Source organism: Leuresthes tenuis, unplaced genomic scaffold (assembly GCF_036924035.1).
Source record: "Leuresthes tenuis unplaced genomic scaffold, fLeuTen1.0.hap1 SCAF_16, whole genome shotgun sequence".
Taxonomy (NCBI): Eukaryota; Metazoa; Chordata; class Actinopteri; order Atheriniformes; family Atherinopsidae; genus Leuresthes; species Leuresthes tenuis.
Window position 1 is genome coordinate 22,071,335 of NW_027325370.1, and position 12,690 is coordinate 22,084,024.

Sequence of the window (12,690 nt, forward strand, 5' to 3'; positions counted from 1 at the left end):
TAGCTCGTTTTGACATACATTGGCCATTATTTTTTGCACATTCCTGGACCGGAAACTGCCTTAGAGGACCTGAGGTTGGGATACCGCAGTTCACAACTTCACAACGTGTTTCCGGCCTGCACCATGCTGCTTTATGGCCTATTCACAATGATAAATTCAGTGCATGTCTGTACATGTGCAATACTGGAGACTTTTTGTTTTTTGTGACAACTGTTATATCCCACAACTGTAGCCAAAGTGCAAAGAATTCTAGATTCTCTAGTGCTGCTTTAACAAACCTGTAGACATAGGCCAAAGTTTACAGGATAAATATTCTTAAATAGTTTTTCTGCCAGTGAATCGTAACAATCTCATAACCTTTTGACTGCATCTCTACTTTTTGTTGCTTTGCCACGGAACCAGATAGTTAGCTGCTTAATATAACTTACATGCTATTATTCTATCCTATATAGTTTATGTATTTTGGCAAATTGAAATTGCTACAAGTGTAAAGAATTAGCTATAATGGTCCCTGTTTACAGTGTGCAGTGCTTATTTATTCATCAGCTAGACATTTACAAATTACAAAAAGAATCTTTGCTTAATTTCAGTTTCAGAGTAAGTGTGAGAAACAAGTAATGCAAGCTCCGAATTGTTTTTCTTCGGCAGAGCAGACATATTCGGAGACCAGTTTAGCAACTTTTTAAGAGCTGCCGTGAGACTCCGATCCATGGAATAAGCCACTTTCTGTTCTGTTCACGATGGCGTGGCGAGCAGAATCTGCTCTGAAAGGTGCATTGTCTTCTCTCTCGGCAAATCCCACATTAGAGAAGGCCCCCGAGCCCTCAGCCAGATTTCCTTCAATTGAGAAAGGCAGCCAGGTCATCTTTGAGGGCTTTGCTGGCAGCCAAATTGTAAAAGAATGTGATGGAGCATTGTCCTGCATAAAGATCAAGACCTTATTGCTAGTTGTGGGGGTCTTGATGTACCACTGCTTGAGGAAAATATATTCCAGAAACTGGCACCATTTTTTCAGTCCATCCTCAACCTGAAAGATCCAGCAAGCTTATCCTTAACGATTACAGCCTATACTAGTTCCCATCCTCCACATATTACCATGGAATATATCCATAATTCCCAATGAGAAATCTTCAGGGATATCTTTTGGCCCAGTCATAAATTTGTGCTAATTCTGTTCATCACTTTAGGCCCCACCTTCCTCTTCAGCACAAATACACACGATCTGAAGGGTCTGAGCTCTAATGAGCATTCAGTATAAACTACACTGAAAGGTGAACTGCCTAATTAATTTGTACAGTCTATATAAGTTGATTTGTTACATGTAATTAGGCTAACTTTGTCAACATTATTCCCTCAGTTGAGCTCAGTTTTATGCAGAGTATTTGCATATTGTTGACTCTTTAGTGGCTCAGGTTGCTCACTTTTGATGAGCCGTTATCAAACTAATTTAGCCTTCGTTGTGTAAATTAACATGTTTTTGTTTTTTTTATAACTGAGCCTTATGTCCCCACCATTTTCAACACAAAGCTACACTCATGCTTTCAGGCGTTCACAATATTGCCTCTTTGCCATTATACAGAATTTACGATTGAAATATTAGTTTCCCTTTTGCCTTGATGTTCGATTCCACCTGAGTAATTTGCTCATACCGAGAATACTGCACTATGTGTTATTCATAGAAGGTGACTCGTCAGGCCAATGAAGGTAACAGTGAAAGTGACAGATGCTGTCACTGACTCCTCCTCAGTAAGGTCATCTGCCAGAAAGAAAAGACAGCTCGCATACCAACATGCCACAGAGCAACTTGCATTAGCTTGACAGCTCAAAGCTGCTTCTTCCTTTCTTGGCTTTGCTGAGTGAGAAGATTTTCATTGTAAACTGAACTAATAAAAACACACCACTGAACTGTCCGGTGGATTGTGTCCATTTCATCTCGTCAACAGATCGTGCCTGAATCTCTTTATCAGGAAATATTCAAAACATTATTCAAATCCCTTTTCACTGGTCTCCTGTAAAATAATTCGCCCCCTGACAGATAGTGATGATAGCTTTGCTTTCATATTAAAAAAATGTGTAAAAATAAAACACCAAGAGAAGGTATTCAAATATTCCAAGGGCAAATAATGCAGAGGAGGTGCAGAGAAAATATCACGGCGTGATCAAGACATCAATGAGACAAAGTGGCTTCTGTCATTTAACTGCAGCGCATCTTGAAGCTATGTTCAATAATGCAGTCAATTATGAGTCAATGTTTCAGAAAGTGACACTTGCAAATGAATAAAAGACTTCCGCTGCGTTCTCAACTGACTGCAGTCCAGCATCTCTTTTATAAACTACCTATTCTGAGCGACTTTTATTACCCTCCCCCCCGACTTGAGCTCAATTTTCTATTCGCTATATTATATATTATACCCGAACAGCAAATTAGAAGAAAAAAAAAACCTAATGCATTTGTCTTTAAAAGTCTGCAGTAGAAAAAATGTTCTTCAGGCAGCCAGTCGGCTCGTGAAAGAGCAATCGCGAGCAGCAGGGATGTTTAATAAAGGCCAAAAAAACAGGTTGCACCAGTTCTCTCACTGTGACAGATTTAAAAAAAAAAAAAAAAAAAAGCTGCAGCGGAGCCAGAGAAGCAAGTGCTTCAAAGCAAGTTTGATTTGACTTGAAACATTAGGGCTGACATGTCAGAAAGGAGGGAAGTGGGGGGAAAAAACAAAACAAATATGGCATATCCCGATGCGGACAAAGAAACTTCTGATCAGCACAGTGATGCTTGTGACACACCAGCCCACGCTGACTCCAGACACATGCAGGAGCTGCAGAGTGATATGATTGGATGGGTCATTATGCACACATGCAAGCCATATTATACATATGGGACATCATTTATACATTTATATACATTTAATTAAATAAGAGAAAACAGATACTACCACGAAATGACATTTAAAAAGTATGTATGAGCAGAACTATGAGAGGGGACCATGTCACACAAAGGTATCAATGAAACAAATGAAAGCAGAGGGTGATGTGGAAAAAGGTCACCCCCAACCCCAACCTGTGGATTATAAGACACATTAAAATGACTACTTACGTCATCACTGACCCTTAAAAGTAACAGGATATAATTTACAAAAACAACGGCTACTATGAGAGTCAATGAATATCCAAAAAACCTTTCCAGTTCCAGTTTTATGAGAAATATATTATTGTAAATGTGGCAGTACTATATGCCAGTGTGACCATGACATTCAAGTCATGTGATGCAGTCACAAGCTCGCTAATGCAGTGGAAATGAAGAAGCATAAACTCTGTGGTTAAAAATGCTTCCCCAAAATTACGTAAGTCCTTCCCCGTCCTCTATAAATCTCTGCTATGTCTGTGGTGCAAGATATAGCTCAGTCTCTGATCAGTCCCAGCTTCCTCAGAGCCTCCCGGCGGTCCTCTTCATTCTCTGCACGAGGGCAGATCAACACGCTGATGCCTTGTGTTCGGGGCAGTTTGGCAGACTCTTTGGAGTGCTGAAGGCCAGTTTGAGCCAGCGTGAACATCTGAGAGTGTGGCTGTTCGCTGGTGGCATGGCTTGCCTTCAAATCCTCTCCCTTGGCTTGTGAAAAATCTTTCCCACTCCCCAGAGAGGCAGGCCGGGGCCGACTGCTGCGCAGCTGCCTGGGGCTCTGCTCACTGCTGAGGTCCTGACCGGCCTCAGCAGAGTTTTGATGAGTTATATATTTGCTTAGACCCAAACCGGAACGTTCCAGGGTGGCTGACTTACCAATGACCTTTGGTGGGGTTAGCTGCTTGACCAGTGCAGGAGGTGTAAGAGGAGGGGAGCTCGCAGTGACCTTTGTGACACCTTTGACTGCAGGCAGGTCGTTATTTGAAGAGAGAGGTCCAATAGGGTCTCTGAAAGCTGCAGGTGCAAGAAGACAATCAGGACCCTGAATGGGAGGAGCTGTAGAAGTCGCTGATGGCAATACAGCAGCAGGCAACACAGGCTGGAAGGCAGAAGGTGGACTGTTGACATGGGTGGAAGATGGTGTTGTTGGTGGTGTCTGAGGAGCTGCTGGGCTGGCTGGAGCAGAGGAAGAAGCCCATGACAGTTTAGTTTTGGTTGGAATTCTAGGGCTCAGGCAAGGACTTGCATCTTCTTCATTGCTTTTAAGCAGTCCAAGCTTTCGAAGGGCTTCCATTCTGACCCTCTGAGGGTCTAACAACACCCTGTCGCTGCTGGTGGGCACCGAATGCCCAGAGTTTCCATCAAAGCTAGCTGCTGTTTTGTGTGACTTCAAAATAATGTTGGCAGGGAGTTTCTTGGGCTTTGGGGCCACGACAGGTGGACTTTTAGGTTCAGGCACCTCAGGAGGAGAACTCAGCTGGAAACTAGATGTACCGACTGGTGGAGGTTTGGCTGGAGATTCCTCATTAACAGAGGGGCTCGCAGAAGGTTTCTCCGCAGGAACTCCTGGATGTAGCGGCTCCAAGTCAACCTTTGCTCCTACCATAGTGGAGATTCCTGCAGGTGGAGGGACATTTACCTTTTCTGGGAGTGAAGGAGTGTCTGGTTCATCCATAAAGTCTGACGGAGGAGGGATTATACCCAGATCAACCTCTGTGGACAATCCTGGGTGGGCCCCTGTACTGGTGACACTCTTAGGATGACAAGCTCCATCTAAGGTTAAACTCAGCGCTTCAGTTGGGTTCACTGATGGGTGCGTTATGCCACCAGTAGCAGATTCAGTGACAGGAGGGTTGGGTGGAGCCACCAGGTCCACTCTTTCAGCAGCTTCTGAATGAGCTGCTGAACCGGGTGTGGATTGTGGTTCGGTTCTTTGATTCACAGCACGGTGCTCGGTTTTGATTTCAAATGTTTGAGGTGCGGAATCTGCGGCTGTAGGAGCGAGTGGCGTGGATAGAACATGAGTTCCAGACTCAGACGTCAAACTGGAAATATCTAATGAAAAGAAATAAATGAAATGAATAAATACAACACAATCAGTGAAGGTAGCATTGTGGTAACTGATGTTAGTGCAGAATGTGCAAGCTCAAGACACACAACTAGCAAGAAATAACGTGCAAAACAGAGTATTTGATGACAAAAGCATACCATTTATTCTCATCTGATCCATTTCTTTTTCTGCCTTTGACCAAGCATCTGGTTCATCATTTGATAGTCCGCTGTCCTCCTGCACTTCCAGAGCCTCAATAGTTTCCTCCAGATACACGAGACATGCCCTCTCCTCTGCAGATAGGTGCTCCATACTGTCGTCACTCTGCACACAAAAGAATATATTACACACATTTCAACTTTATACTGTTTGACATCTTTTCAAACAGATGCAAAGTAATGACTAAGCTGAAAGTCAGCTTAACATTTCCTTCCCTTTGGCCAAATTTGAGAAGAACAACTCAAACGGCCTCACTTCCTCTCATCAGCTCGTGTTTAACCTTCACATACTGTCTGTAAATGTCCATGTGGATGTCATAACAACACAAGCCACTAATTTCAGTTCCTCATTTTCATTTTCCAACCACAGACAGAATCGTTCTCTCTTGCAGGTTTGCTCAGATTGACCAGGGAGAACTGAGTCCACGGACTGTGTTACACAACAAACAGATGAGTGTCTGGGACCAACGACTGACACGAGATATACAGAAACACTCACATAGCCAGAGTTCATGCTGATTACGCTGTCGCAGCTCTCTGCACTGTCCATATTGCTCGAGGGTTCCATGGCAACGGCGCCTGGCCACGTGCCACTCTTCGACATTGCACGAGGGAGGCGATGAGCGGAGGACCCGGGCTTTTCAGTCCTCGTTTGACTGTGTGAATCTCTCTGAAAATAAGTCTGGGGAGAAATCTGAAAGGTTAAAGAGAGATGTTTGAAGATGCAGACACACACCGAACAGGAACCAGGTGACATCTGTGAGGCAGCGGTGCCTCCACAACATTACCAACTCTTTACCAACTAATAATCTACACCAAAACATCGGAGTCTGAGGCTTAAATCAGGTGAAAAATGAGTGAACACATAGAATCTTTCCATTACCGTGACAAAACAAATATCATAAATTACAGCTGACAGTTAAATGATCTTCATAATGAAACCACTGTCCTGAAACAGGAACCACATCACAGTCACTGCAATATATTAAACACGTCCCCTTATTCTAATTGAGTCATTAAAGTGAAGTGATGGTTGAGCAAGTAAACATTTATCTGCACAGAAGACATGGCCTGCATCAAAATGAAAGGGGATATTAACATGAATGTGGATTACTGTGAAATGCTAAATATTTCAAGTAATTAGATAATTCATTACTTTCAGTTTATTTTGCATTGAAGTGACAGTATGCCATGAAATTAAATGAATAAGTACTTTATAAATCCCAGTGGGGATTTCTAATGTTTCAGCGTTTTTGTTCCCTTTCTTAGTCAGTTCATTCGATTAATGAATCGATAGTCGAGCCAGTAATCAATTAAGAATATGTCCTCGGTAAAAGATGCTTGAGGAAGGAAGGCGTCTCAGATGTGGTGATTGTAATAATAAAATCTTTTGTCTTACATTTTTATGCTAAAATCTAGTGTTTTAGCGCTACTTTATGTCAATAAAACTGACTTCTACAAAAGATGTGCTGCAAAGCTTGGAAACTTAAAGGTGTATTTGTACTGTTGGAGGCTGCTGTCTCTTAGTATTTAGACTGGTTATCCCAGCAGCAGGAAGAAGAGGACTGCTTTGTTACGTGCACCTCATGCCCGAAAATACAATCAAAAGACATTCGGCAGTGCTTTAAGCGTTTTTGCACATTTTTAGTGACTATTAACAGAAGCCAAATGGAATAATAGGAGCTAAGCTAATAATAAGAATGATTTATAAATTCCAAAGAAGGAAACTCTTCCTGGTGTTCATTATGAATCAACAATGAAGAGTGAAAAGCTGTTTGCTTGTTTTCACACGTGACGCATTTGCATCATGTAAAACAGTGGGAAGCGCTGTGCTTCCTGTTTGTTTCTTGGCGGGCACATTACTGCTGGCAGGTCAGGCGTGGGGAAAGCATTCATCCACACGGCCATGCTGAAAAGGAACTGAGAAGGTCGCACCGCGTTGTTTTTGAGTGCTTAAAAATGCACAAGCAAGCACCGTCAATGAAATTTACAGCTGAGGATAGTAGAATGAACTCAGTTCATTTTGGTTAAAAGGGTCAAACGATGCCGTGCACTGTATCCCAGGGGAAGATATTTACAACCTGTTACAGGACTCAGTCATAGCTGCAACGTCAGGTCCAGGTGTGTTTAGAAAGCAGAGTAAAAAAATAATAACTGCCTCCAAGTTAGGAAGCAGATCAACGGTTCATTTAAACAAAGACACAGTAACTTACGCCCCAGACAAAGACATAAATTCATTCATTTACAAAAGCGTGCCTGTCGGTCCACACAAGACTGTTCAAATTTCTGCTCCGTTTGACACGAGAGAAGAAGCGTTCCTGGAAAAATGAGAGGATTTCAGGTAATGATCAGCGTGTATGTGTCATAACAACAGATCATATCTGATCGTGGCATTGTCTGAAGACGACTTTATGGAGTTTTCTTCAGATCTGTAGAAAGCCTCAGGTACACAGAGGTCATGCCGTCTGTCAGCAGGGGCAACTTTCACTCCTCCCTTAAAAACACAGCCCTTTAAGTGTGACAACAAGAGAACTTTGAAACTCATCTCTAAAAGTCAATTTCAAGACAACTGTACCCCACCAGACTGAATGAATAAGGAGCGATCTAGTCATGATGAGAGAATACAAGCACATTCCCATCAGATTGTTCCAGGAAGGATTTTTTTTTTTTGCCTAAATAAGCTCAGCCAGGAAGAAGACATGAAGGTTAAAGGAAAGGGACTCACAAATTCAAACTTTGCAGCACAATACCACTTTTATTACTAGTGTGTTTGAGGATTGAAGTTAAGGCAACAATGGCGCACGTAGTCCAGAGCGCTGGACTGGGACAAGGACGTTTTGGACGTGCTGCAGAATGCAGAAACCTGATCGCTCACACATGTTTTTCTGGAAACAAAAGCTCGTTGACAAAACATATACCGACCTTCCAGCGAAAGGTTCAATAGCTGCTAATTACTCTCCCGTTTAGGCCTTCCAGATCAGCTGAGCTGGTGGGAAACATCCAGGCCAACACCTCTCGAACCTGAACGAGACGACAAACCTGCAGGGCAGCGGCGGCAAAGCAGGCTACGCCCACAGCTGAGTCAGGCCTGATGGTGACAGGAATGTCACTATGCTTGCTTCCACAGGTTCAGCCAAGCATTGTGACGTGCTCGGGCCTCCCGAGCCTCGGCCTCGGGGCAGGTGCGACACTTTAACTACCAGGGGCACGACCAGCTCCGTAACCTGAGGACAAGCTGCAGTTTTGAGCCAGACTTATTGCAAACCGTCCCACCATCATTTATATGGCGTCTACGATGACAAATGTGTGCCTTAGTATGCCAGAGGGATAAAAAAAAATGTAAAGCATGTGCTTAAGAGCAGCAAGTCAGCTTGAACTGGCTTAATGATTTACAGTAAACAAAAGTTCAGGGCCAGCATCAGGTTGAGCAACTCACAACCTGCTGGAATGAAAAGAAATATTTCATTAATGTTTAGCTTGGCAGTTTGTTCCTCTAAAATGACTTTTATTGACTTTAGCGCACCAATATTTGCACTTATCCTGAGTCAATGTCCAATATTCTAAAATGATTAAACTCGTGTGATCAATGTTTTCTTCCCCAACCCTGAAACGGAAATACACTGTGCATGAAAAATAACTTTTAATGTCGGTGCATTTCTAATAAACTATTTTCTAATAATCTATCCTAAAATAGACATTAGTCTCATATTGGCGAGTCAAAACTCACCAATAATCCCCAGAAAAAAAGAGTCCATAAGAAAAGTCTGAACAAGTTGAAAAGCCGATTCAATCTCTCGCCAAATTAGGAGCTAAAGAAATATTTCGCATTTACTTCATTAGTTGAAAAGTTTCTGACTTTCAAATATCACTCAATTAATGAATAAAATAACTGGAGCAGTTAACTCCACGACTACAACTGCACCAAACGCGCTTCTCCTCCAGGAGAAAAACTCACCGGAGATGTTGGAGAAAGTGTCGAAGTGTTGGACTCTCAGGTGTTCGTTCACACGCAAACGCACCCAGAGCTGTTCTCAGACGTCAGTCCATGGCAGAGATGCTCCTCACACCCCTCCGGCGGTTCAGCTCTGTTCCTGGAAGTCAACCTCGCGACGGGCTGAGAGGCGAGCGCGAGCAGGTATGAGCTGCTGGCTGCCAGGTGAGCCGGTTGATGTTGGCGGGGGACCAATCAGAGGGCGGCTACCTCAGACGTTACCAGGGATATACCAGGGTCATCAAACAAAAAAATTAATCCGTTCTTTTCTTATTCATAAATGTGGAAAATGTATGATAGTTGTTTTTTTTCGTAATCACATGTGACTAAATGCTTTGTTCTTTTGGTTTTACTAAAAAAAAAAAAAAAAAAAAAAAAACAGGATCAAATTATATATATATATTTGTTTTATATATATATATATATATATATATAACAAATCATAGATATGTCTTATATCTATGGTTCATTTTATAATTTGACTTTTTTTTATATACATGTCTGCTCATCACATTCTTCATGTCAACATCTGTATTGTTACTAAAAGTGATCCAACTGTGAATTCCTCTGTGGGTGTGGCTGATGTAGAACTCACGTGAAAACAAAAGTCACTGTGGTCATTTCAAATACACTGATCGACAAATCTAGTTATTTATATTCATCTGGGCATATGCGATTAGTTACTCACCTTTTTAAAAAAACAAACAAAAAAAAAACATTTAAATGAACTAATAAAATGTATTTATAGGTTAATCTTTATAGTAAGTAATGGTTAAGTAGCAGTTAGTTCCTCATTCATTCCCTGGAAACTTGTAAGTGGTATTTTTGTTGCACAAGTTCTCTTGGCTTGTTGCACATTTGTTGCTGGGAAAGTGTCAGGCAGTCACTGATATCAGTTGGATTCTAAGGAACATGAATAACTCCCCACTTGCTGTCGCTGTGATAATTCAGTCTGAACCAAAGTGGTGGACAGACCGACATTCAATTCCACGCAGAGATATACAGCTGTGAGCAGCTTCCCACATGATTTATTTCAGAATTCATATTCACTGTTTACAAGCTGGAGCCACACACGTTGTGTGTGTGTGTGTGTGTCTGTGTGTGTGTGTGTGTGTGTGTGAGCTCGTGCACAAAGCAGAACTATTCATCAGTTAGTTTCACTGCAGCTTCTCTTTTCCAGGAACAGCGGCACACATCTGTGGCGTGTGTGCTTGTTAAGGTTTTAATTGTGGATCGGCGAAGCCACTTTGTACCTGCAGTCATAAAAAACCATCATGTGTTTAAAGGCCGCTTCGCTGTCAAAGCCAAGCTTAATTTACCTCAACAAGAACAACTAAAGCAGCAAGCTATATGAGACTGACAATACTTTAAAGTTGGATAAAAACAGAGTGACAGGCAGGATAACATGGGGCAAGAATCAGAGGGTTTAAGTAAATAAGATTCTACTTTTTCTTTTAATGCCGCAAACTGTGCCTCGGTTTCTACATCCAGAACCCTGCCAAAAAATAAATAAATAAACTGAAGCAGTGTTTGTTTTTTTGTATTAGAGTTTAGGATAACGAGGAGAGAACCGTTTCATTACATATTTCAAGGCTTTTGCCATTTGAATCATAGCGGCACTAATTTTCTTCTGTTGACTCATTTCCCTCACGACAAAGATAACAATAACTGTCGAGGCCCGAGGCAGAGCTGGGGCAATTTAAAATTTTTACAATATTTGAATTAACCTCAGCTGATAAAAGTAAACGAGCGCACAAAGTCAACAGAGCAGCTTTGAGGTTTTAAACGTCCCAACAGCATTCAGCGTCTCCACAGGAAATGGAGGTAATTGAAGTGGGTGGGGGGGTGGGGGGGGACGACATCCTTGGTAATCACGTTGTGCTTGTTTGTTCTAATATTACTCTGGTCTGTGCCCGCTGCAGGAGCTCACTGGAGTGACAGCAGAGGCGGCCAGCTGTAATTTATTAACACCAGCTCTTCTTCTTCTTCTTCTGCTATCGCTGCTCACACCTGAATCGCCTCCGAGCTGCTGAGCATCCATTCCTGAGCAAAGAAAATTCTCCACGTGCAGCTGCGCCGGCAGAAACAACGGAACGGGGACAATGAATGGACAAAGATTCGACACAGATTCTAACTGTAACATTTATTAGTGGTACAATTATGAAAAATAATCATTAAAAAAAAAAAGACTGGAAGCCCGAGATTATTTACAATCTTTTTTTTCTGAAGTGAGGTCCCTCTTCTGAGTCAATCTCAGACTTTTTTTTTTCTTTTGTCATTTAAATCACAGGGTATTTATTTACGATATGTTTAATTTCATAAGACATAGTCCTTTTCTCTCTTTTGACAAATGTCAAAAATTACATACGTACATACATACATATACATATATATAGATATCTATAAAAGCAGAAATCATTCAAGTATCAAAATACAGACTGCTAGAATCATGTACAATATCATTCTCATCATAGATGTCATCGGTTTAGTCCCAAAATGTCTCCTGATCCTTGGTAATGTGCAAAAGCAGAACAAGACCAGGCTTATGGCTGAAGGTGCCGACACCTGCGAGCTGAAGATGATGCGCCAGTGTGTCATCGTACTGGCCTGACGACGTACCACATATACAACAGTTAAATCAAAAGGACCGGACTACGTAACCAAGCCCAGAAACACATTGGCGGATCAAACAGTACCATTAACAGTCAACGTACTTTGAGTCAGCGAGAGAAACATGCTGTGCCCTTCAGCTCAGTTCTGCACTTAATATCTGAAGTCGTACCAGCCTGCATGGCAGGTTTGGTGAATAATCTTGTCAAGATTAAGCGAACAAAGAGGGCAGGGAAAGAAGAGAGGGAACTGCAGTGAACCACACCTGATCCAGTTCCAGCTTTAGGACTCACTGTCCTACAAAAACAATAAAAACCTACAAAATAACCCAAAACAAACAAACACATAAGACAACTTCAAACAAAGTAAAAACCTTGGAAATCACTATAACACAGTCTTTGTAGTGTTGCGTTCGGTCGGAGAGTTCCTCCCATGCAGGATTACATTGCCTATCGCATGTACTGTATGTAAGCTCATGGCCATGAAGGGAAACGCAAACATTTGGATACAGGAGTGAGAGTACCTACAAAAGAAAAGTTCATGTTCCTTATTTTTGCCACTTCCCCTCGAAGAACAAGTTCTGCACGAAAACCTGCAGCTACATTTCCTCAAACAGTAAACACTAACTCTCTGTGAAGGAGGCCACAATTCATGTCTCAGGAAAGGCAGAAACACACACGGCTCTCCCATCGCGCGGGGCAACCATCACTCTGAAGGACAGGAGGCTGAATGGTGTGAGTGTGTGTGTGAGTGTGTGTGTGTGTGTGTGCAGAGAGAGGTCAGGTGAACTGAAGGGGAGCGTGCAGCGTCGTCTTTGTCCCCGGGCCCGTGTGTAACCGTAGTGAGCTGCGAGCATGATCCGACTGGCGGCGTGATCTGCTGCATGGGAAGTGGGTCGCTTTCTCAGCAAAAAGCATCCCACCCA

The 12,690-nt window shown here is 42.3% G+C and overlaps 1 protein-coding gene across 5 annotated transcripts; it reads right to left on the reverse strand.

The window, feature by feature from the left end:
* Positions 1-2,879: 2,879 nt before the first annotated feature.
* Positions 2,880-9,315, reverse strand: LOC140272242 (specifically androgen-regulated gene protein). 5 transcript variants are annotated; one of them, XM_072367619.1, is made up of 5 exons: positions 9,120-9,315; positions 8,087-8,388; positions 5,664-5,858; positions 5,105-5,270; positions 2,880-4,951 (listed from the first exon to the last, which is right to left on the reverse strand). In XM_072367619.1, the coding sequence occupies exons 3-5, from the start codon at positions 5,766-5,768 to the stop codon at positions 3,396-3,398; spliced, it is 1,827 nt and encodes a 608-aa protein (XP_072223720.1). In that variant the 5' UTR covers positions 5,769-5,858; positions 8,087-8,388; positions 9,120-9,315; the 3' UTR covers positions 2,880-3,395. The 5 variants fall into 5 exon arrangements, with proteins under 5 accessions (XP_072223720.1, XP_072223722.1, XP_072223721.1 ...); XM_072367621.1 differs by having other exon boundaries at positions 8,083-8,388; XM_072367620.1 differs by lacking the exon at positions 8,087-8,388.
* Between the last annotated feature and the right edge of the window lie 3,375 nt (positions 9,316-12,690).

Excerpts from the sequence above, each read along its gene's own strand:
- LOC140272242 (XM_072367618.1), bottom strand. The coding sequence starts at position 5,921 with ATGTCACCTGGTTCCTGTTCGGTGTGTGTCTGCATCTTCAAACATCTC. Across the intron at positions 5,271-5,663 it reads TCAGCATGAACTCTGGCTAT|AGTGACGACAGTATGGAGCA; the intron begins GTGAGTGTTTCT and ends TTTTGTGTGCAG. Across the intron at positions 4,952-5,104 it reads GGATCAGATGAGAATAAATG|ATATTTCCAGTTTGACGTCT; the intron begins GTATGCTTTTGT and ends TCTTTTCATTAG.